This window comes from Scyliorhinus torazame, chromosome 7 (genome assembly GCF_047496885.1).
Source record: "Scyliorhinus torazame isolate Kashiwa2021f chromosome 7, sScyTor2.1, whole genome shotgun sequence".
NCBI lineage: Eukaryota > Metazoa > Chordata > Chondrichthyes > Carcharhiniformes > Scyliorhinidae > Scyliorhinus > Scyliorhinus torazame.
In genome coordinates, this window is record NC_092713.1 from 39957638 (window position 1) to 39979573 (window position 21936).

Here is a 21936-nt window from a genome sequence, read left to right on the forward strand (position 1 = left end):
TCTGCCAGACCCTAGCCCATTCACCTAACCTATCCAAATCCTTCTGCAGACTTCCGGTATACTCTGCCCTTTTTGCTTTACCACTCATCTTAGCGTCATCTGCAAACTTTGACACATTGCACTTGGTCCCCAACTCTAAATCGTCTATGTAAATTGTGAACAACTGCGGGCCCAACACTGATCCTTGAGGGACCCCACTAGTTACAGGTTGCCAACCAGTGAAACACCCATTTATCCCCACTCTCTGCTTTCTGTTAGTTAACCAATCCTCTACCCATGCTACCACTTTACCCTCAATGCATCTTTAGTTTATGCAGCAACCTTTTGTGTGGCACCTTGTCAAAAGCTTTCTGGAAATCCAGATAAACCACATCCATTGGCTCCCCGTTATCTACTGCACTGGTAACGTCCTCAAAAAATTCTACCAAATTAGTCAGACACGACCTACCCTTTGTGAACCCATGCTGCGTCTGCCCAATGGGCCAATTTCCCTCCAGGTGCCCCGCTATTTCCTCCTTAATGATAGATTCCAGCATTTTCCCTACAACCGAAGTTAAGCTTACCGGCCTATAATTACCCGCTTTCTGCCGACCTCCTTTTTTAAACAGTGGTGTCACGTTTGCTACTTTCCAATCCTCTGGGACCACCCCAGAGTCTAGTGAATTTTGATAAATTATCACTAGTGCGTTTACAATTTCCCTAGCCATCTCTTTTAACACTCTGGGATGCATCCCATCAGGGCCAGGAGACTTGTCTACCTTTAGCCCCATTAGCTTGCCCAATACTGCCTCCTTAGTGATTACAATCATCTCAAAGTCCTCACCTATCATATCCTTATTTCCATCAGTCACTGGCATGTTATTTGTGTCCTCCACTGTGAAGACTGACCCAAAAAACCTGTTCAGCTCCTCAGCCATTTCCCCATCTCCTATTATTAAATCTCCCTTCTCATCTTCCAAAGGACCAAGATTTACCTCAGCCACTCTTTTTTGTCTTTTATATTTGTAGACGCTTTTACTATCTGCTTTTATGTCCTGAGTCAGTTTACTTTCATAGTCTACCTTACTCTTCTTTATGGCTTTTTTAGTAGCTTTCTGTTGTCCCCTAAAGACTTCCCAGTCCTCTAGTCTCCCACTAATTTTTGCCACTTTGTATGTTTTTTCCTTCAATTTGATACTCTCCCTCACCTCCTTAGATATCCACGGTCGATTTTTCCCCTTTCTACCGTCTTTCTTTTTTGTCGGCATGAACCTTTTCTGAACACTGTGAAAGATCGCTCGGAAGGTTCTCCACTGTTCCTCAACTGCTTCACCATGAAGTCTTTGCTCCCAGTCTACCTTAGCTAGTTCTTCTCTCATCCCATTGTAATCGCCTTTGTTTAAGCACAAAACACTAGTGTTTGATTTTACCTTGTCATCCTCCAACTGTATTTTAAATTCCACCATATTGTGGTCGCTCCTTCCAAGAGGATCCCGAACTATGAGATCATTAATCAATCCTGCCTCATTACACAGGACCAGATCTACGACCGCTTGTTCCCTTGTAGGTTCCATTACATACTGTTCCAGGAAATTATCCCGGGCACATTCTATAAACTCCTCCTCAAGGCTGCTTTTACCAATCTGGTTAAACCAATCGATATGCAGATTAAAATCTCCCATGATAACCGCTGTACCATTTCGACATGCATCCGTTATTTATGCAGGGAAGGTCATGTCTTACAAACCTAATAGAATCCTTTGAGGAAGTGACAAAGTTATTTGATGAGGGAAGGGCTGTAGATGTCATATACATGGACTTCAGTAAGGCGTTTGATAAAGTTTCCCATGGCAGATTGATGGTAAAAGTGAAGTTGTATGGGGTTCAGGGTGTACTAGCTAGATGGATAAAGAACTGGCTGGGCAACAGGAGACAGAGAATAGTGGTGGAAGGGAGTGTCTCAAAATGGAGAAAGGTGACTAGTGGTGTTCCACAGGGATCCGTGCTCGGACCACTGTTGTTTGTGATATACATAAATGATCTGGACGAAGGTATAGGTGGTCTGATTAGCAAGTTTGCTGATGATACTAAGATTGGTGAAGTTGCAGATAGTGAGGAGGACTGTCAGAGAATATAGCAAAATATAGATAGATTGGAGAGTTGGGCAGAGAAATGGCAGATGGAGTTCAATCCAGGCAAATGCGAGGTGATGCATTTTGGAAGATCTAATTCAAGAGCGGACTATACGGTCAATGGAAGAGTCCTGGGGAAAATTGATGTACAGAGAGACCTGGGAGTTCAGGTCCATTGTACCCTGAAGGTGGCAACGCAGGTCGATAGAGTGGTCAAGAAGGTATACAGCATGATTGCCTTCATCGGACGGGGTATTGAGTACAAGAGTCGGCAGGTCATGTTACAGTTGTATGGGACTTTGGTTAGGCCACATTTGGAATACTGCGTGCAGTTCTGGTTGCCACATTACCAGAAGGATGTGGATGCTTTAGAGAGGGTGCAGAGGAGGTTCACCAGGATGTTGCCTGGTCTGGAGGGTGCTAGCTATGAAGAAAGGTTGAGTAGATTAGGATTGTTTTCGTTGGAAAGATGGAGGTTGAGGGGGGACCTGATTGAGGTCTACAAAATTATGAGAGGTATAGACAGGGTGGATAGCAACAAGCTTTTTCCAAGAGTGGGGGTGTCAATTACAAGGGGTCACAATTTCAAGGTGAGAGGGGGAATGTTTAAGGGAGATGTGCGTGGAAAGTTTTTTACGCAGAAGGTGGTGGGTGCCTGGAACGCCTTTCCAGCGGAGGTGGTAGAGGCGGGGCACGATAGCATCTTTTAAGATGCATCTAGACAGATATATGAACGGGCGGGGAACAGAGGGAAGTAGATCCTTGGAAAATAGACGACAGGTTTAGATCTGGATCGGCGCAGGCTGGAAGGGCCGAAGGGCCTGTTCCTGTGCTGTAGTTTTCTTTGTTCTTTGAGTCCTGGTTTGCAGAGTTGGCGGTTTTTCCGACCCAGGAGTGAAAATCCGGCCCTGAAACATTGGACGGGATTCTCCATTTCTCACGCAAAATTTGTGGACTTTCACGGCAGAAAATCTGGCGCCATACCTGCACCGTATTCTGCTACTATTTAGGGGCTAGCACTGGTGCCGCGTGGCACAGCATCGATTCCAATTAAAATTGGTCCGTGATTCACCGGGTCTGTGATTGACACACGGGACACTGATAAGCTACAGCTACACATATGTATTCCATAGTACACTCCCTACAGACACTTATCCAAGCCACAAAGATGGCATTGGTTGTGCTGGAGCATGCCCATACAGCTGATGGGTCGGCTGGGGCAAGAGGGAACCTAGATGGCTGGCCTGGATGGACACCAATGTGATCTGTGTTCATAGTGGGCTGTTAGAGGCATGTGCAGCTGCATGGCTGCCTTGCCAACCACGGCAATAGTGCTCCGTGCCCATCCACCCCGACCGTACAGCCCACCTCCTGGCCAACCCCTACTACTCCCCAGGCACTGGCAGAAGCCCCCCACAGCTAGCTGCACAGCTGTCGGCAAACTATGGTGATGTTGGACACAGAGAGGGTGCAGAGGAGGTTCACCAGGATGTTGCCTGGTCTGGAGGGTGCTATGCAGCCACCATACCGGTTTCACAACTTTTAAAAGCACAATTGAACGATGCTATCGGGAACTCAGCCCATCGGAGGCGGAGAATTGTGGAGGCCCCTGAGAATATTGGGCCGGGCCCGCTAATGGTATGCAAACGGTGTCTATTGTACGTGTGGAGTGAAACGCTTTGACGCCGTTGTCGAGGTGATGGAGAATCGCGATTTGGCGTCAAATCGTCGCCTCCCGCGATTTTGGTGTCGGAAGCTATTCTCTGCCCAATCGCATTTCCCGATTTCGGCGTCGGTCAACGGAGAAACCCACCCATTTTGTTTCAATCTTTTCTGATACATTGACATCGCACTGAAAGTTTTTTTTAATGTTTAATATAGTTTAAGCAGCACATTATCAATTCAAATAATCTCAGAGCTTTCACGGGATAAGAGCAAATGCGATAGTGAGCTGACTTTGTCTTTTTAATAGAACATAATTGCAACCACATTGTCTACATATCTGATTCACTGAGTACTGAAAAAATCCAGGCAGCACTTAATGTATTTAAAATTATGCCGTGGGATACTATTGTTTGAATGCTTGACCTGATATCTGCTGCTTTCTCAGAAGTGTTGGTTCAAATACTATGTGGTTTCTTAAAAAGGTGATTGGATGAATTTCAGACAGGTTGCTCAAAGTAATGGTGCACTAATTCAGCCTGCAGTGTGAATGCTGTAGTTAATATTTGTTTTATTGCAATGACAGTGAAATGCAGAGGGCAAGGGTTATCAGACTGGAATACGTGACCATCCCAAATACTCAATAGGAATCAATGACAGCAACGTGTTCCAAAGCAGAATGGCTTTCATTCTAAATTTGGCTCATGTAGAATCGATGAGCCTGCCTTTGATATATTTATAAACTGCATCTTGTGTTATCAGCTGGTAGCAGCTGCTGCCGTCATTCAGATTGCCACCTGTTAATGCTGTTTGGTAAAAATGGTATTAAGAAAAACCTATTCCCTGAGTATAATGAATGTCTTTTCAGCCAATCACTACCCCCATTTTAGTCCAAATCTAAAATGCAGCCACGGGCACTTAGACTGTTCACTGCAAAGATCAACCAATTTCAATTTAATAGTAAAAGAGTTCCCCGTTGTAATCTGTAATCTATCCAGAAGCTCCAGTCTGTTCCTGGTGTCAAGCTGTTACAACAAGGCAGAAGCCTGTTCAAATTGTGACCATTTGCGAGAGAAATTTACATTAAAGCTTTTATGACCATGTCAGAATTCAGAACAGCAGTTAATGTTATATTATTATTTCAGTTCATTCAGCAATACAATTGAATTAAGATATGTTTGATGATTTTGTGCTTCCATATTATTCAATTGTGAAAATTATATTGTTTGCACATCTTAAAGGGTGTCCTTAATACAATTGGACAGGAAATGCGATAATCAAAGGGCAACAATGTGATTTTATGTATTGCGTTTTTTTTAATTTAAAGAAATGTTCGCCTTGTTAAAAAAAGGCATGCTTCTTTCAGAGAGAACTTTAAACATTACTCTTACCAAGGAACCTAACCGTTCTGCGCACCAATGGATTGATGTAGCAACAATCTCCGGTTATTATGGTCTTCTCACGATTTCCAAACTCCTTAGTAGCTGATTGAAGGAAAAATACAGCCACTTCGCCCACGATCATCTTTTGAACAATAAAGAAATGATTGCATTTTAAAATGAGCAGAGTGAAATATGGACATTGTAAACACACATGTACTGCCACAGATTACAGATTGTTTTGGTTAACATGGAACTGAATCCTCTTTCAGACTTACTGGGGAATTTTGGCAAGGCTGAAAGATTCATTGCTGTTTGTACCCAAATTAAAAAGCAACGAATCAGAGAACCTTTGCTTATGGCTAATACAGTGACACACAGCTATGTTTAGTAAATACATGTTTAGTAAATACATACAATATATGTTTCTGGAGCATACCTCTTCATTCACCTGAGGAAGGAGCAGCGCTCACGTAAGCTAGTGACATCGAAACAAACCTGTTGGACTTTAACCTGGTGTTGTAAAACTTCTTACTGTGCTCACCCCAGTCCAATGCCGGCATCTCCACATCATTGTAAATACATGACATATATTTAAATATATATTAGGCACGATTTCACGGAAACATTTCGAAGTGCGATTGACGGGGTGTTTCTCAAGGGCCGTGATGGCGATATCGCAGCTCGTATTCAATGGTCTGTAGTGCCAGAAATGAGACTCTGCGAGCTTCTCGCCATTACTGGCTGTCTCGCTGTCTGATCCTCCAGACTCGCGCCTCAGCGTCTCACCGCAAACAAGGGGGAATTGCTTTCAAACTTTCCATCACCACTCACTCCCAGTCAACACACAAGCACGGCAGTGCGCAGACCCGCTCCTCGCTTTGGGGATGCCGGCCTGCCCAAGCTTCTCGACGCCGTTGATTTGAGACGGGACACCCTGTTCCCCGGAGGGTGTCGGAGGACCAGCGGCAGGTTCACCAATACCCGCCTAAGAGGCAGTGGCAGCAGCTGTCAGTTCAGGCAGCATGACCAGGAGGACCTCTGTACCATGTCGGAAGAAGACCAATGACTTCCACCGAGCTGCAAGGGTAGGTTACCACTTCTCTATGCTGGCATCAGTTCCACCTGCCACCTCTCAACCTCCGAAATCCCCCTCCCCCCCCACCGCCCCAATCCACTGGCTGACAACTCGCTCCTTCCCCACATCGATCTTCATTCTTGTTCCTTAGAAAGGTGGTCCACATGGCGTATATGACTGTGGCTAGGATGAGCAAGTTTTTTGAAGGGTGGAAGATAGGTGATGGCGGTGTGAGGATGGGCATGCGAATCATGTCCACATGTTTTGGGCATGTCCGAAGCTTGAGGGATTCTGGCAGGGGGTTGCCAACGTTATGTTGGAGGTACTGAAGGTGAAGGTGGTCCCGAGTCCGGAGGTGGCGATCTTTGGAGTGTCAGAAGACCCGGGACTCCAGGGGGCGAGAGAGGCTGATGTCTTGGCCTTTGCCTCTCTGGTAGCCTGGAGATGGATCTTATTAGAATGGAGGGACTTGGGGTTCCCGAAACTGGGGGTGTGGGTGAGTGACCTGGCAGAGTTTCACAGGCGAGAAAAAATAAAGGTCACCTTGAGGGGCTCTGTGGAGGGGTTTGCCCGGAGGTGACAGTCGTTTGTCGACTTCTTCGAGAAAAGTTAAGATGTCAGCAGTGTGTGTGTGTGTGTGTGTGGAAGGGGGCGGGGATAATATAGGGAGGCAGGGGAGTTGGGAAGTGGGGGTGGGTTGGTGGGGTTTTTGTTGAATTTGTTATTTGCAGCCCTGTTGGCTTGATTTGATTTGAGATTATGTTTTTTGTGTTAATATATAAATGCCTCAATAAAATATATATTTTTAAAAATTAGTTCTCATTCTTCAGAACACCCTGGCACCCACCAACACAACCCCTTCATGTCCAGGTACAGTGCCCGCACATACCACCTGCTCCATACCCCCCCTGACCCATCTAGAGTGCGGCTCACAATACTCCCTCTTTGTCCCCGCAGGAGAAGATAGGCATATAAGCAGGAAAGGGCTAAGATGGGGGTAGAGAGTCCCAGAGATCTGAGTCCTCACCCCCCAATCAGGAACTGGCCCTGGAGATCTTGGGGTTGACCAATGAGGCAGCAGTCGCTGACGCGAGGTTGCCCTGCACCGCAGAGGTGAGGATCCACTTCCCTTTCCACCTATATGACCTGTCTCAAGTGAGTTCTTTATGTCAGACAAAACTATCCTTCCCTCTCATTAACCATGTGTCCATTGTCTTGCAAGATCTCTATCTGATGGGGCCGGGCCATCTGGTGTCGTTTCTCCTCCGTCACCCGATAGACCACCTCGGAGAACTCCAAGGAGACCACCATCGAGGCGTCACAGCTGTCATCCTCACCTTCCACCAGTGCAGAAGCACGCACCGTGATGGGCGACATTAGTGGACAGGTTTCTGGGGCACTATCTGATGAGCACCACACAGTTACTATGCACATCAGGTGGAGGTAGTGTTATGGGTCAGGGTTTAGAGAATCCCAAAGTGTATCATGGAGTTCACCTGACCCACAACTTTTAATAGAGTGTGGTATGGGGAGCACACGGCTCACTCTACAGGTATGGGACAGCAGAAATGAACAAGTACTTTTTAAAGCAAAACAATGTTTATTCTATGAACTCAAGTTAACCTTTTAAAAACAAACAGTGAATATCTTAGCAACTATTAATTCAAATACACCTCCCAAAGAATACAACACTAAGTAACCTGTATGCTGTCCTTTTTCACCCAAAAGACTGAACAAATCATTAAACATAAGCACATCAGAGTTTACAGTCACTACTGAAAACATTTATAATTCTTCAGAATTCACCAAATGATCCAGAGATAGTGTTTGGATGGCAGAGATCAACAGTACAGCCCTTTGTTTTAACTCCAGATGCAGCTCACTAAAACACACAGACACACTCAAGCTTTTTCTCAAACTGCAACTAAAAAGCAGAAACAGAGCTCAGCTCCACCCACACTCTGACATCACTCCAATAACATGAGCAGCTCCATTTCTTAAAGGTACATTTCTTAAACAGCCATTTCTGTCATTTTTCTCACATGACACCTCCCCCAAGAAAAAAACTAAACCATCAACTTCAAGATGGTTTCATTTTTCACCTTTGCACTATCCTTTAAGAAATGCACACAGTAAATATACTTGTTCATTTCAAAAAAACAACACACGCAAACTGGTATAATAATATAGTCCATTTTTTTTCTCGTTCTTCTTCCTCCAACTGAAATCCTTCATGATTGACAGTCTCTTTGAAAAAGAAGGTCTCGGCACGAACTGTCCATTTCTCTATGCCTCGGCAGTTCTCTTTAAAGTCCGATACTTTAGTTCAACCTGATCACAGAGTCCCTTGCAATTCTCCAACACAGTAGCATTGGTTATCACAGTTTTCAGGCAGTCAAATGCCTGTCGAAAGTATGCTGTCCATTGAAATTTTCGACATTTCTTCAGCAAGTCCATCAGTGGAGCAATCACGCTCCAAAACCTTTGCACAAATGTTCGATCAAATCCATTCGTGCCAAGAAATCGCATTATTTCCCTTTGTTTCGAGGGTATCGAAAACTCCTCAAGGGAAGTATTTGGACTTTTCTAAATTCACTTTTGGCTAGGTTTATCACCAAACCCGCCTCCTGAAGTCAATCGAATAACTCCATCAGATGTTTTAAATAGTCTTTCCATGTCTGGCTGAAAATTACCAGATCGTCGATGTAGACCGCACAATTGGGTAATCTTGAAGCAACTTTGTTAGTTAACCGTTGAAATGTGGCTGGGGCATTTTTCATGCCAAATGGCATAACTTTGAATTGGTATGTACCATCTGGAGTCACAAAATCTGAAATCTCCTTCGCCCTTTCGGATAAAGGTACCTACCAGTAACCTTTAAGTAAATCCAATTTGGAAATAAAAGTGAACTGTCCCATTTTCTCAATGTGATCCTCCAAACGTGGGATAGGATAAGAGTCCGTTCTTGTAACTGCATTAACCTTTCTATAGTGCACACACAACCGTTGGGTACCGTCTGGTTTAGGCACCATCACTATGGGTGAGCTCCATTGGCTGCAACCCACTTCAATTATGCCATTTTAAAGCATAGTCTCTATCTCTTTGTTAGCCTGTGCCAATTTTAAAGAGTTAAGCCTATATGGATGTTGTTTGATTGGAACAGCATTTCCCACATCCACATCATGTATAGCCATTTTAGTACTTCCCAATTTATCTCCACAAACTTGCCCATGTGATATCAATAACTCTTTCAGGTCAGTTCGTTATTCCTCTGGAAGATAACTCAACGATTTGTCAGGTAATGAAGTGTAGGCCAGACCACATATTTCCTTCATTTCTCTGAAGGATATTAGTGAACTGGAATGTGGCGACTAGGGGCTTTTCACAGTAACTTCATTTGAAGCCTACTTGTGACAAGTGTAGGCCAGACCACATATTTCCTTCATTTCTCTGAAGGATATTAGTGAACTGGAATGTGGCAACTAGGGGCTTTTCACAGTAACTTCATTTGAAGCCTACTTGTGACAATAAGCAATTTCATTTCATTTCATTTCATTTTCAACCAGATAGGTTTTTACAACAATCGACAATGGTTTCATGGCTATCATTAGACTTTATTAACTCCAGATTTTTTTTATTGAATTCAAATTTCACCATCTGCAGTGGCAGGATTTGAACCTAGGTCCCCAAAGCATTATTCTGGGTCTCTGGTTTACTAGTCTCGCGACAATACCACTATGCCATCACCTCCGATATGAAATGTTTGATGTCATTTTAATACAGTCTAGGAATCAAGAGTTAAAGCAATTGTGAGCAGTTTGCACATAAGGCAAGAAAAGGCAATCCTAAGGGAATAGGTGTAAAATCCTAGACTAGATTCACTGTTAAAAGTAAAGCTTTATTTAAAAGTAAGAAGTCTTACAACACCAGGTTAAAGTCCAACAGGTTTGTTTCAAATCACTAGCTTTCGGAGTGCAGCTCCTTCATCAGGTGAGGCTGCCCTCTGAAAGCTAGTGATTTGAAACAAACTTGTTGGACTTTAACCTGGTGTTGTAAGACTACTTACTGTGCCCACCCTAGTCCAACGCCGGCATCTCCACATCTTATTTAAAAGTGTAATTTGTAAATTATGGACTGGATTTCCGATTGCAAACTACTAAGGAATTCCTCTCAATATTAGAAAAGATTGTAAAGTGTGTTTATGGGAGTGGAGTTTAAAAACTCCCATCTCATGGAATCTCTACAGTGCAAAAGGAGATCATTCGGCCCATCGAGTCTGCACCGATCCACTCCACCCTATACCCACAATCCCGTAACTTAACCTGTACATCCCTGGATACTAAGGGTCAATTTAGCATGGTCAATCCACCTAACCTGCACACCTTTAGACTGTGGGGCGAAACCGGTGCACCCAAAGGAAACAAATGCAGACATGGGGAGAATGTACAAACTTCACACAGACAGTGACCCAAGACCGAATTGAACCCAGGTCCCTGGCACTGTGAGGCAGCAGTGCTAACCACTGAGTCACCGTGCCGCCCTTCTGGAGGAATTCTGAGGAGAAATCCACAGACACTAACTTGGGTTCAGGATGGCATGCATGTATTTGACCACAGTCATCTTGTGAGCTTAAAAAGGACTTTTTGTGTTAATGTGGCCATTGTATTGGAAAATATAATTTGTAATCTTTCAATCTGTGTGTACTCGTTAAACTAAGGGTTGGGGAGGGGCAGTAAAGGAGTATTGTATAATAATCCAACTTTTCATGTTTAACAAATGTTTTTTTCTTGATGTTTGATCTAATTGGTGGTCCTGTGATCTGTTCCTCTTCATTTTATAAAAACAAAATAAAAGTTACGGTCTTTTGAGTCAGGGTTCCATTCTGGGGACTTCCCATCCAATTATAATATCAACTGGGATCGTAACACATGTGTGTGCAGTTAGTGCATGTGTACCATTCTGACTGTCTTCATTTGTAGCTCGTGACCCCCCTCTCGAGAGCTCCATGCATTATTTTCTGTCTCATTCCTCCCTCTCTCAGTCAAGTACTTGCTGTTTGTTTTTGCTCCTTGATTTTGCCGCCTCACTCTTGTGCTCTCTGTGCCAGTGTAAATCTCTCAGTTTGTGTCCATCAATCTTATTTGGTTTTCTGTGATAGTGTTTGGGAAGCTGCTGCACAGAGAAGAAGGATGGGAATAGAAGGAAATAGAATAATGTCAGGACAAAGCAGCTTGCTTCACTGACACACCATCCACCACATTCAACATTCCACTGATGCACATGGTAATAGTGTGTACCATCTACAGGATGCACAACAGCAACTTAACAAAGCTCCTTTGGCAGCACCTTCCAAATCCATAAACTCGACCATGTTGGCGGACAAGAGCAGCAGACGAATGGGAACACCGCCAACTATAAGTTCCCCTCCAAGCCACACACCATTATGACTTGGAAATATATCACTGTTCCTTCACTGTCGCTGAGTCAAAGGACTCAGGAACTATACCACATGGCCAGCAGGGGTGCAAGAAGGTGACTCACCACCACCTCTCAAGCGCAATTAAGCCTGAGCAAGAAATGGCTAGCCACCCACATTCCATGAAAGAATAAATAAATGAAAAAGTAACAAAGCAGGGAGAGAGAGTTTTGCTCGGACCATAGTCAGCACTGCATGAATGTTAGGAAAAACTGTGATTGAGCGCTGCTTGAGGATAAAATATTAACGACCATCTACTTTTTTGCATTCTCAAACTTCTTGCTCTCTCATCAACAAGCAGGAGTGATTTTCAGGGTTTAAATGTACTAATAGAAAGTCTTTACAGTCCCAAAACATAAATATACATTTAACAAATCCTGTCATACTTCTGCAGCATTCATCATATTTTGTGGTTCTATCATTGGGCGAAATAGGATACATTCAGAGCAGAATCCAGCAGTAGGGTCAAGATGCACAGGTTCTTGTGCTTTATACAGAAATATCTAAACAGGAGTTTTATTTGCAATGATTATAAAAAGTTTGCTCTCATGCTTACAACTTCTTGCTTTTAGTTAAGTTTCTGTCACCACACCCAGGCTTGCCGAACACACAGAAAACAGTTAATAACAAAGAATCAAGCACCAAACAATTGAACAATGAAATACTACACAGGTCAATTATATGTCATGAACAAGCACAGAACTAATTTTTTTAAATGCAAATGGAATCCAGAACATTATACCTAGAGGAATAGAATACAAGGAGGTAGAAGTCCTCTTCAGCTCCACAAAACCCTGATCAGACTGCACTTAGAGAATTGTGAGCAGTTCTGGGCGCCACACCTTAGGAAGGACATATTGGTCTCAAAGGGAGTGCAATATAGATCTATTAGAATGATATTTGGATGATACATGACGAATAAACTCTGAGGGGAGATTAAACAAATAATCCCTGAAATTTAAAAGATTCAGGGGTGATTTGATCCAATCCTTTCAAGGTAGTTTGAGATAGGCTGATTAAAGGGAAACTATTTCTGCTAGTTGGGGAGTCTATAACTAGGATTTTCACAGTAACTTCATTGCAGTGTTAATGTAAGCCTATTTGTGACACTAATAAAGATTATTATTATAAATTAGAGCTAGATCTTTCAGTAGTGTTGAAATTAGGAGGCACTTCCATCATCCAAAGGGTGGTAGAAGTTTGGGATTTTTTTCTGCAAACGACAATTAATGCTAGATCAGATACCAAGGTGTTCCAGTACAGCTACAACACTGGCATCGACCTGACAGAGTGAAATTGCTCAGGTATGTTCTATCCACAAAAAACAAGGCAAATTCAATCCAACCAGTTACTTCCCCATCAGTAATGGAAGTTATAGAAGTTATCATTGACAAGGGTGCATTTGCTCACCAAAAATCTGTTCAACAACACTCACTTTGGTTTCTGACAGGATCACTTGGCTCCAGGCCTCATTACAGCCTTGTATCAAACATGGACAAACAAGCTAAATTCCAGATATGGAGTGAAGGGTGGTGGTTGATGGGAAATGTTCAGACTGGAGTCCAGTTACTAGTGGTGTACCACAAGGATCTGTTTTGGGGCCACTGCTGTTTGTCATTTTTATAAATGACCTGGAGGAGGATGTAGAAGGATGGATGAGTAAATTTGCAGATGACACTAAAGTCAGTGGAGTTGTGGACAGTCCGGAAGGATGTTACAAGTTACAGAGGGACATCGATAAGCTGCAGCGCTGGGCTGAGAGGTGGCAAATGGAGTTTAATGCAGAAAAGTGTGAGGTGATTCATTTTGGAAGGAATAACAGGAAGACAGAGTACTCGGCTAATGGTAAGATTCTTGGCAGTGTGGATGAGCAGAGAGATCTTGATGTCCATGTACATAGATCCCTGAAAGTTGCCACCCAGGTTGAGAGGGTTGTTAAGAAGGCATACGGTGTGTTAGCTTTTATTGGTAGAGGGATTGAGTTTCGGAGCCATGAGGTCATGTTGCAGCTGTACAAAACTCTGGTGCGGCTGCATTTGGAGTATTGAGTGCAGTTCTGGTCGCCACATTATAGGAAGGGTGTGGAAGCATTGGAAAGGGTGCAGAGGAGATTTACCAGAATGTTGCCTGGTATGGAGGGAAGATCTTGTGAGGAAAGGCTGAGGGACTTGAGGCTGTTTTCGTTAGAGAGAAGAAGGTTAAGAGGTGACTTAATAGAGGCATACAAGATGATCAGAGGATTAGATAGGGTGGACAGTGAGAGCCTTTTTCCTCGGATGGTGCTGGCTAGCATGAGGGGACATAGCTTGAAATTGAGGGGAGATAGATATAGGACAGATGTCAGAGGTAGGTTCTTTACTCAGAGAGTAGGAAGGGCATGGAATGCCCTGCCTGCAACAGTCATGGACTCGCCAACACTAAGGGCATTCAAATGTCCATTGGATAGACATATGGACGATAAGGGAATAGTGTAGATGGGCTTTAGAGTGGTTTCACAGGTCGGCGCAACATCGAGGGCTGAAGGGCCTGTACTGCGCTGTAATGTTCTATGTTCTATGTAGGGTGATCACCCTTTGATCAAGGTAGCACTGAACTGAGTGTGGCATTAAGGAGCCCTAGTGAAATTCAAGACCAAGTGAATCGAGGAGAAAATACTCCAATGGGTGGAGTCAGATCCAGCACAAAGGAGCATGGTGGTGGCTGTCGGACACTGATCATTTAATCCCCAAGACATAACTGCAGGAATTCCTCCATGTAGTGTCTTACACACAACCATCTTCAGCTGCTTCATCAATGTCCTTCCCTCCAGCATAAGGCCAGAGGTGGGGATGTTCGCTGATGATGACATGATGTTCATCTGCAGCTCCTCAGATAATGAAGAATTGGGTGCCTGATGCACGAACAGCTGAAAAAAAGATTCAGACTTGGGCTGATAAGTGACAAATAAAAGTCATGCCACAGAAGTGCCAGGCAATGAACAACTCCACGAAGAGAGAATCCCTCTTGATATTCAACGATATTCCCATCACTGACTCCTCTAATAACAATATCTGGAGGGGTCAATATTGACCAGAAACTGAGGACCAGCCACATAAATAATGTGGCAGAGACTAGGTATTCTGCAATGTATGACCCACCTCCTAACTCCCCAAAGTATTTCACTATCTTCAAGGCATAAGTCAGGAATGTGATGGAATGCTGCCACTTGCCACTGGATGAGGGCAACTCAACTCAAAAAGCTTGACACCATCCAAGACCACCCAAGGCACTCCCATCCAATGTCTTAAATATTTGCTCCTTCTACCATTGACAAACAGTGGCTGCTAGTTTACCGTTTACAAGATACACTGCAACAACTTGGCAAGGCTTGATTAACTGCAGCAGCTAAACCTGCAATCCCTACAGCCAGGAAATATAATAGCAGCAGATGCATGGGAACATTGCCATCTCCAAGTTCCCATCCATGTCAGTCATCATTCCGTCTTGGAAATATATCACCGTTCCTTCAGAGTTGCTGGGTAAAAATCCTGGAACTCCTTGCCTAGAAGTACTTTCAACACATGGACTGCCTGGATCGAAGGTAATTAAAGGATGAACATTGAATGCTAGTCTTCTTAACAACATCCACATCCCATGGGTGAATTTTTTAAAATCCCAGAAATAAAAACTTGCATTTATATCGTGCCATACTTCATCATTCAAATCATTCAAATCACTTTTCAGTATTATGTTTTGGGGGGGTTAGTGGGGGGGGGGGGGGGGGGGGGGGTTGAAATTGTTTTTATGTATGCTGAAACACCAGCCTCAAGCAAGCAGTTAAATTAATATTCAGTTTGTGTTATGTGGTGATATTGGTTGAAAGATAAGTATTAGCTAAATGGCACCATGCAAACTTTAATATCCAGCTGATATTATAAAATGAAGGGAGTTTATTGTCTCAAAGGATGGCACTGATGCCTTGCCAGGATTCTCTTCTGGCACAGAAGTGCCAGTCTAGGTTACATGTCCAGGTGCTTGTGTAGGAGGTTGAATAGGTAACCTTCTGATCCACTGCTGTTAGTGTGCCAAGCTCCCACACTTAACAATTGTCACCTTGGAGACATTTCTTGGTCAAGCAACTGAACCAAAAATTCTTTGCTTGAAGTGTCTCCATGTCAAGAAGGCAGCTAGATAAATCAATGTCATAATGTTGGTTTGATCAGTTGGTACAGAATGTAAACTGCGGTGCCCAAGTGAACATTTATAAGACTGTTGAATATCTCCAGTGCATCGCACACATTCATTCAAATGGCAGGCAGCTTCTAGGCTTCATACATCAGCCAAGCACTTTAAATACATTATAGTTTGTTGCTGTCACCTCAGGGTATGAGCATCTTAATGGATCAAATGATAGAGAATGCTCTCACTTGGCAGTGCATTAATGTTTTTTCGTTTCTGAAGGTGGGCAACATGCATTGCGGACAAATTCCTTCAAATTGTTTTCTTTATATTTCAATCCTGGCCTGAGGTTTCTGAGTCTGAGTACTTATCTTGAATTGAACTGAATGTTAAGGGTCTACATTATAAGATAAAAGTATTCCTTGGCCTTGTTAGCTGCTGAAGCATGGCATTGGTCTTCAGATCACATCGCTGTCCAGTCACTTAAGATGCCAGATCCATTAGTTTCTAAGTGGTAAACCTGTGCAATGTCGAAAGCCTTGTTAAATGCAATAGAGCTCTTGTCGCTTTTGCATAGGGAAGATCTTAAAATAGACTGGGATAGTAACAGTCTAAACAGTGTAACTCATGTGCCTTAATTTAAGGGGATCACATGCTGAAAGAAAAAGGCTGTGTGCAACAACTGGATTTTAAAGGGAACATTGCCCGCCAATCACAAACTTCATGACACTGAAGGCAGATGCTCCTTATTTTCTGCCCGGGGCTGATTTCTCAAACTGGTGACAGGGAGTAAATTTTGAAGCTGACAGTTTATGTAAATTAGATATGATAAACCATTCTCGCTTTTTGAAAGTATCAGTGATTTTCCAAATGATTCGTACAAGATAATGACAAGAATCATTCTCTATGTTGACATGAATAGATGCAACAGTCATGGCCTGGATCTATGTTGATAACACAGTGATGGCAATTTATTATTACAAAGCTGTGGAAGGCTTAAGATCATAGAATGGTGCAGCACAGAAGGCCTGCCTTGCCTATACTGACTTTTTAGTTCAGCGGCCCAATCTCTTTCCCTGCAGCCCCATAATACGTTTCAAGTATTCATGCTATTCTCTCTTGAACATTGCAATTCAATCTGCTTCCACCAACCTTCCTAGCTGATGCATTCGAATCCACAATTGACTGTGTAAAAAATCTTTTCCTCCTGTTGCTTCTAGCTGTTTTGCCAATCACCTTAAATCTCTGACCCTGGCTATCAACCCTCTTTCCGCTGGATGTAGTTTGCCCTTACTTATTCCATCAAAACCATTCATGATTTTGAACAGCTCGATCAAATCTCTTCTTTGCTCCAAGGAGACGAGCTCCCAGATTCTCCAGTCCATCCACATAAGTGAAGTCCCTCACCCCAAGTACCATTGCAGTAAATCTCTTCTGCACCCTTTCCAAGGCCTTGCCATCCTATCTAAAGTGTAGTGCCCAGCATTTAACACGATACTCCAGCTGAGGCCTAACCAATATTTTTAAAAGGCTTGCTTTTGTATTCGGTTCCTCTATTAACAAAATGAAGGATTCCACATATTTCTAAAATGGCTGTTCGATTTGGGCTTCCCCATTCAAATATTGGTGCGCATACACCCCAGGTCATTCTGTTCCTAAAAAGATCATTGCTATGCATCACATTTCATCTGCCTGCCCATCTTTGAAGTCTGTTACATTAGTCCAGATCATGTATCCAAAAAGGCAGCGATCCTCAAACCAGGCACTCCCTCCAGTCCGAAAAACAAGCATTCATCTCCACCCTCTGCATCCTGTCCTTACAACACTTTTGTTTGTTGTGGTACTGTTATGTAGTACGTTGTCAAACACCTTTTTGTTACTTCGTCAGAGAACTCAATCAAGTTTGTCACAAGAGGGTGTGCCTTTAACCAATCCTGGCTGACTTTCATTTCTTCCTCATGCCAGTTAATTTTTTCTTGGATTATTGTTTCCAAACACTGACATTTGGCTGCCTGCTCTAGAGGTGTTGGATTTACCTCTCACCCGGCCTTTAATCAGGGGTGGAACACTTGAAATCTTCTGTATCAAAAAGAATTGGAAAATTATGGCTAGAATCTTGGCAATTTTTGCCTTCACTTCTCAGTAACTGAGTATGTATCCAATCCAGACAGGGTGACTTTGCAACTTTCAGAATTGTAACGCTTTTAAGTGCATCTCTTTTATCGATTGTTATGCAGACCACTGGGTGGAATCTTCCCATAATTTGTCAGAGTATTGGTTTCAGCGAGAAAACCGGCTGCACAGGTGAGTTTTCTCTCCAAATTCTCTGCCACTCTAAGTACTGGGAAACTGGGGACTTGGTTTCCACAATCACACTGAAAGGATGGGGCCTGATAGAGCGGGCTCCACGGAAAGTGATGTACCATCTTTGAAGGATAGCTCAATGTGCGCTAAAAAGCTAATCCCCCCCACCCGCCACAAGTATTGGCCCTACGCTCCCAACTACAAAGGCACTTAGGCAATCCCGCCACACCCCCCCCCCCCCCCCCCACCACCACCACACTTGCATTGGGGCACTCCTACCACACCACACAATCATTGGTGCGCCCCACCACGCCCCACTACCATACAGGCATCGGGGAACAGTCGCCCCACAAACATCACGGTGGCCCCCCCCCCCAACCCACACAGGCATCGGGGCAACTGCCCCCACCAAACATAAGGGGGACGGTACGGTAGCACAGTGGTTAGCATTGTTGCTTCACAGCGCCAGGTTCGATTTCCGGCTTGGGTCACTGTCTGTGCGGAGTCTCCTCGTGTCTGCGTGGGTTTCCTCCGGGTGCTCCGGTTTCGTCCCCCAAGTCCCGAAAGGCATATTATTAGGTGAATTGGACATTCTGAATTCTCCCTCTGTGTACCCGAATAGGCGCCAGAATGTGGCGACCGGGGCTTTTCACAGTAACTTCATTGCAGTGTTAATGTAAGCCTACTTGTGACAATAAAGATTATAAAACAAACCTCCCCCAATCGGGTTCCCCAGAGGGCCCGCCTCTGCACAGCCTCCCTGGCAGTGCCAGGGTGACAGCCCTCTCCCCTCGGGGTCTATAACAACTTTTGCACCCCCGGTAGATTCCCCTCAACTGCTTCAAGTTTTTAAAAACCTGCTGTGAATCTTGCTGACATGATGTCATGTCGGTGAGGTATGAAAATTCAGTGAGAGAGGAACATAGAATCATAGAACTGTGCAGAAGGAGGCCATTCAGCCCGTCAAGTCTGCACCAGCCCTTGGAAAGAGCACCGTACGTAAGCCCACATCTTCACCCTATGCCAGTAACCTAGTAACCCATCTAACCTGTTTTTGGACACTAAGGGGCAATTTATCATGGCCAAACCACCTAACCTGCACATCTTTGGACTGTGGGGGGAAACTGGAGCACCCGGAGGAAACCCATACAGACACGGAGAGAACGTGCAGACTCTGCACAGACAGTGACCCAAGCTGGGAATCAAACCTGGGACCCTGGAGCTGTGAAGAAACAGTGCTAACCACTGTGCTACTGTGCCGCCCAACATATTGTGAGGAAGCCCAATAATGATATTTAAATTTATTGCAATGAGGGTCTGGGTGGGATCCTCGTTCGACATGGGCAAGGGGCATGAAAAATTGGAAAACCAGATCTTGCCGGTGAGAATCTCGTTTCCTGACTCTCGCGAGATTTTGGGCCGTGTCGCTGTTTACGTTGTTGGCTAATGTGGGCTCAAAAGCTCCCCCAATTTTCCTACTGCACCATCTGTTACTGCTACATCAGCAGCATCTCTTCCTCAGACATACATGAAGTACTACTGGTGTATCTTAGCCTGCTATCTGCATCCACAAGATGATCCACCTCTTGATCTATAATTAGCCCTGCTTTTCCATTTAAGAACCTTTTCCTAATATGGGTGGGATTTTCCATGCCCCCATGATGTGTTTTGCGGTGACAGAGGTAGCCTGCCATTGGCTGGCGACGGCCTCTTCCAGTCCCACCGCTATCAAGAGGGTTTCCCGTTATTACCACCCTCTGCCACTGGGGATCCCATGGCGGGGCTCCACCATTGGCCAGACCAGATGACCCACCAGCAGGAACAGCTGGAAAATTCCGCTCTCGGTGTTTCTATTATATTCCCTCCAATATTAGTCACTAATGTGGTCGATTCTTCCACATTCCTTTTGTTTGGGTCTTTTCTGTATTTGTGAATCTTTGGAATTCTCTACCTCAGTGAGCCGAGGATGTGCAATCATTGAGTATATTCATGACAGAGTTCGATAGATTTTGCGTACTAAGGAATCTGAGGGACATGAGGATGGTGCGGGGAGGTGGAGTTGATGTAAAACATTAGCCATTATTGTATCGAACGGCGGGGCAAGCTCAAGGGGCCAATTGGCTGATTGCAGCCCCTAGCACTGATGTTCTTATGTTTGTATATTCAGCCAACTCGAGAACCAACTCCAATGTGTCATTGTCATCAACATCCTTTTTATTTACAACCTTTGTATCTTTAGTTATCAAAGATACTCAGCTTTCAATGCACTTTCTTTCCCTCTCAGAGGAATTTATCTATTCAGTATCTGAACCATTTCACTTTGGACCTTGTCCCATTGTTTTATTACTGTTTTGCCTTCCAATTTTTGCTTCCTGGGAGAGATCCTTTTTCAATTCACAGCAGTTAACTCTCCTCCAGTTTAAGTTTGACAGTACCTGAAAAGCCAGCATTTATTGCCCATCCCTAATTACCTTTGAACTGAATGGCTTGCTAGGCCAGACCAGAGTGCAGTTAAAAGTCAACCATATTATTATGGGGCTGGAGAGACAAGTAGGCCAGACCAATTAAGGATGGCAGATTTCCTTCCCGGAAGGGCATTAGAGAACCTGATTGTTTTTTCCGACAAACGATAACGGTTTTGTGGTCGCCATAAGGCTGGCTTTTGATTCCAGATTTTTATTAATTGCATTTAAATTCCACCAGCTGCCGCGGTGGAATTTGAACCCATTTCCCAAGAGCCTCTGAATTATTAGTCCACTGAGATTACCATTGAAACTATTCCACACCTAATGATGTTATAATCAGTGTCACCCGTAACTCCAACTAACTTTTGTACATTTAGCGACAATTTAGCATGGCCAATCCACCTAACCTGCACATCTTTGGACTGTGGGTAAAACCTCCCTGCTTCTATCTTAACTATTCCCTTCATAATTTTATATGTTGCTATCAGATCCCCCCTCATTCTTCTAAATTCCAATGAGTATAGTCTCAGTCTACTCTGTCTCTCCTCATAAGCCAATCCTCTCAATTCCGGAATCAACCCAGTGAATCTCCTCTGCACCACCTCCAGTGCCAGTACATCCATTCTCACGTAAAACTCCAGTTACACTGCAGACAACATTTGTCTCTCTGTATGTGTAGACCATGAGAAAATTCAGAATTCAATGTTGGAATGAGGCTATGCTTCGTTATTTCTTGAAAATACGATTTTACAACTTTCAACTGACTGGAGATTTTGCAACTTGAACTGAGGTTCAGTAACTGCCTAAAATTGCAAAGCCATGTTCCAAAGTGAAGGTGAGAAAGAAACAAATCATCCTCAGGGCAGTGTGAAGAGAGATACATTTCCTGTAATCCAGATACCCATTGAAACTCGGAACTGTCTGAAGACGAAACATTAAAAACGCAAAGTACTGAATATTGAAACAATGGCTGCCACAGATGGATACACCCAAAGCCTCTTGCACAAGGGGTGAAGTATTTTAAGGCAAAGCTGTGCAGCCTCTTGAGAGAGAGATTGCCAATGACAAGGGGGTGTCATGAAGGTCTTCAACAGAGGAAGCAGGCTGAAGGCGTCTCTCTCGCCATCTCTCTGTTTTGGAATAAGAGTATTGTGTGGTCCTCGAAGACAACTTTTCCAGAAACTTACCAACAAAATGAGATCTTGTCATAATTACAACAGCTTCTACATCTGAGCACATCCAAGAAACCAGCTAACCCAAATCGGCTGCAGGGTTTTAAAAAATCTACACCTCGATGACAATC

At 43.9% G+C, this 21936-nt stretch overlaps 1 protein-coding gene across 3 annotated transcripts in view; it reads right to left on the reverse strand.

Moving 5' to 3' along the window:
* Positions 1-21936, reverse strand: part of LOC140426156 (phospholipid phosphatase-related protein type 5-like) — a 186260-nt gene that overhangs the window by 94598 nt on the left and 69726 nt on the right. For all 3 annotated transcript variants that reach the window (XM_072510578.1, XM_072510577.1, XM_072510576.1), the window contains exon 2: positions 5165-5297. In XM_072510578.1, coding sequence (XP_072366679.1) covers positions 5165-5297 — 133 coding nt within the window. The remainder of the gene's footprint in view (positions 1-5164; positions 5298-21936) is intronic.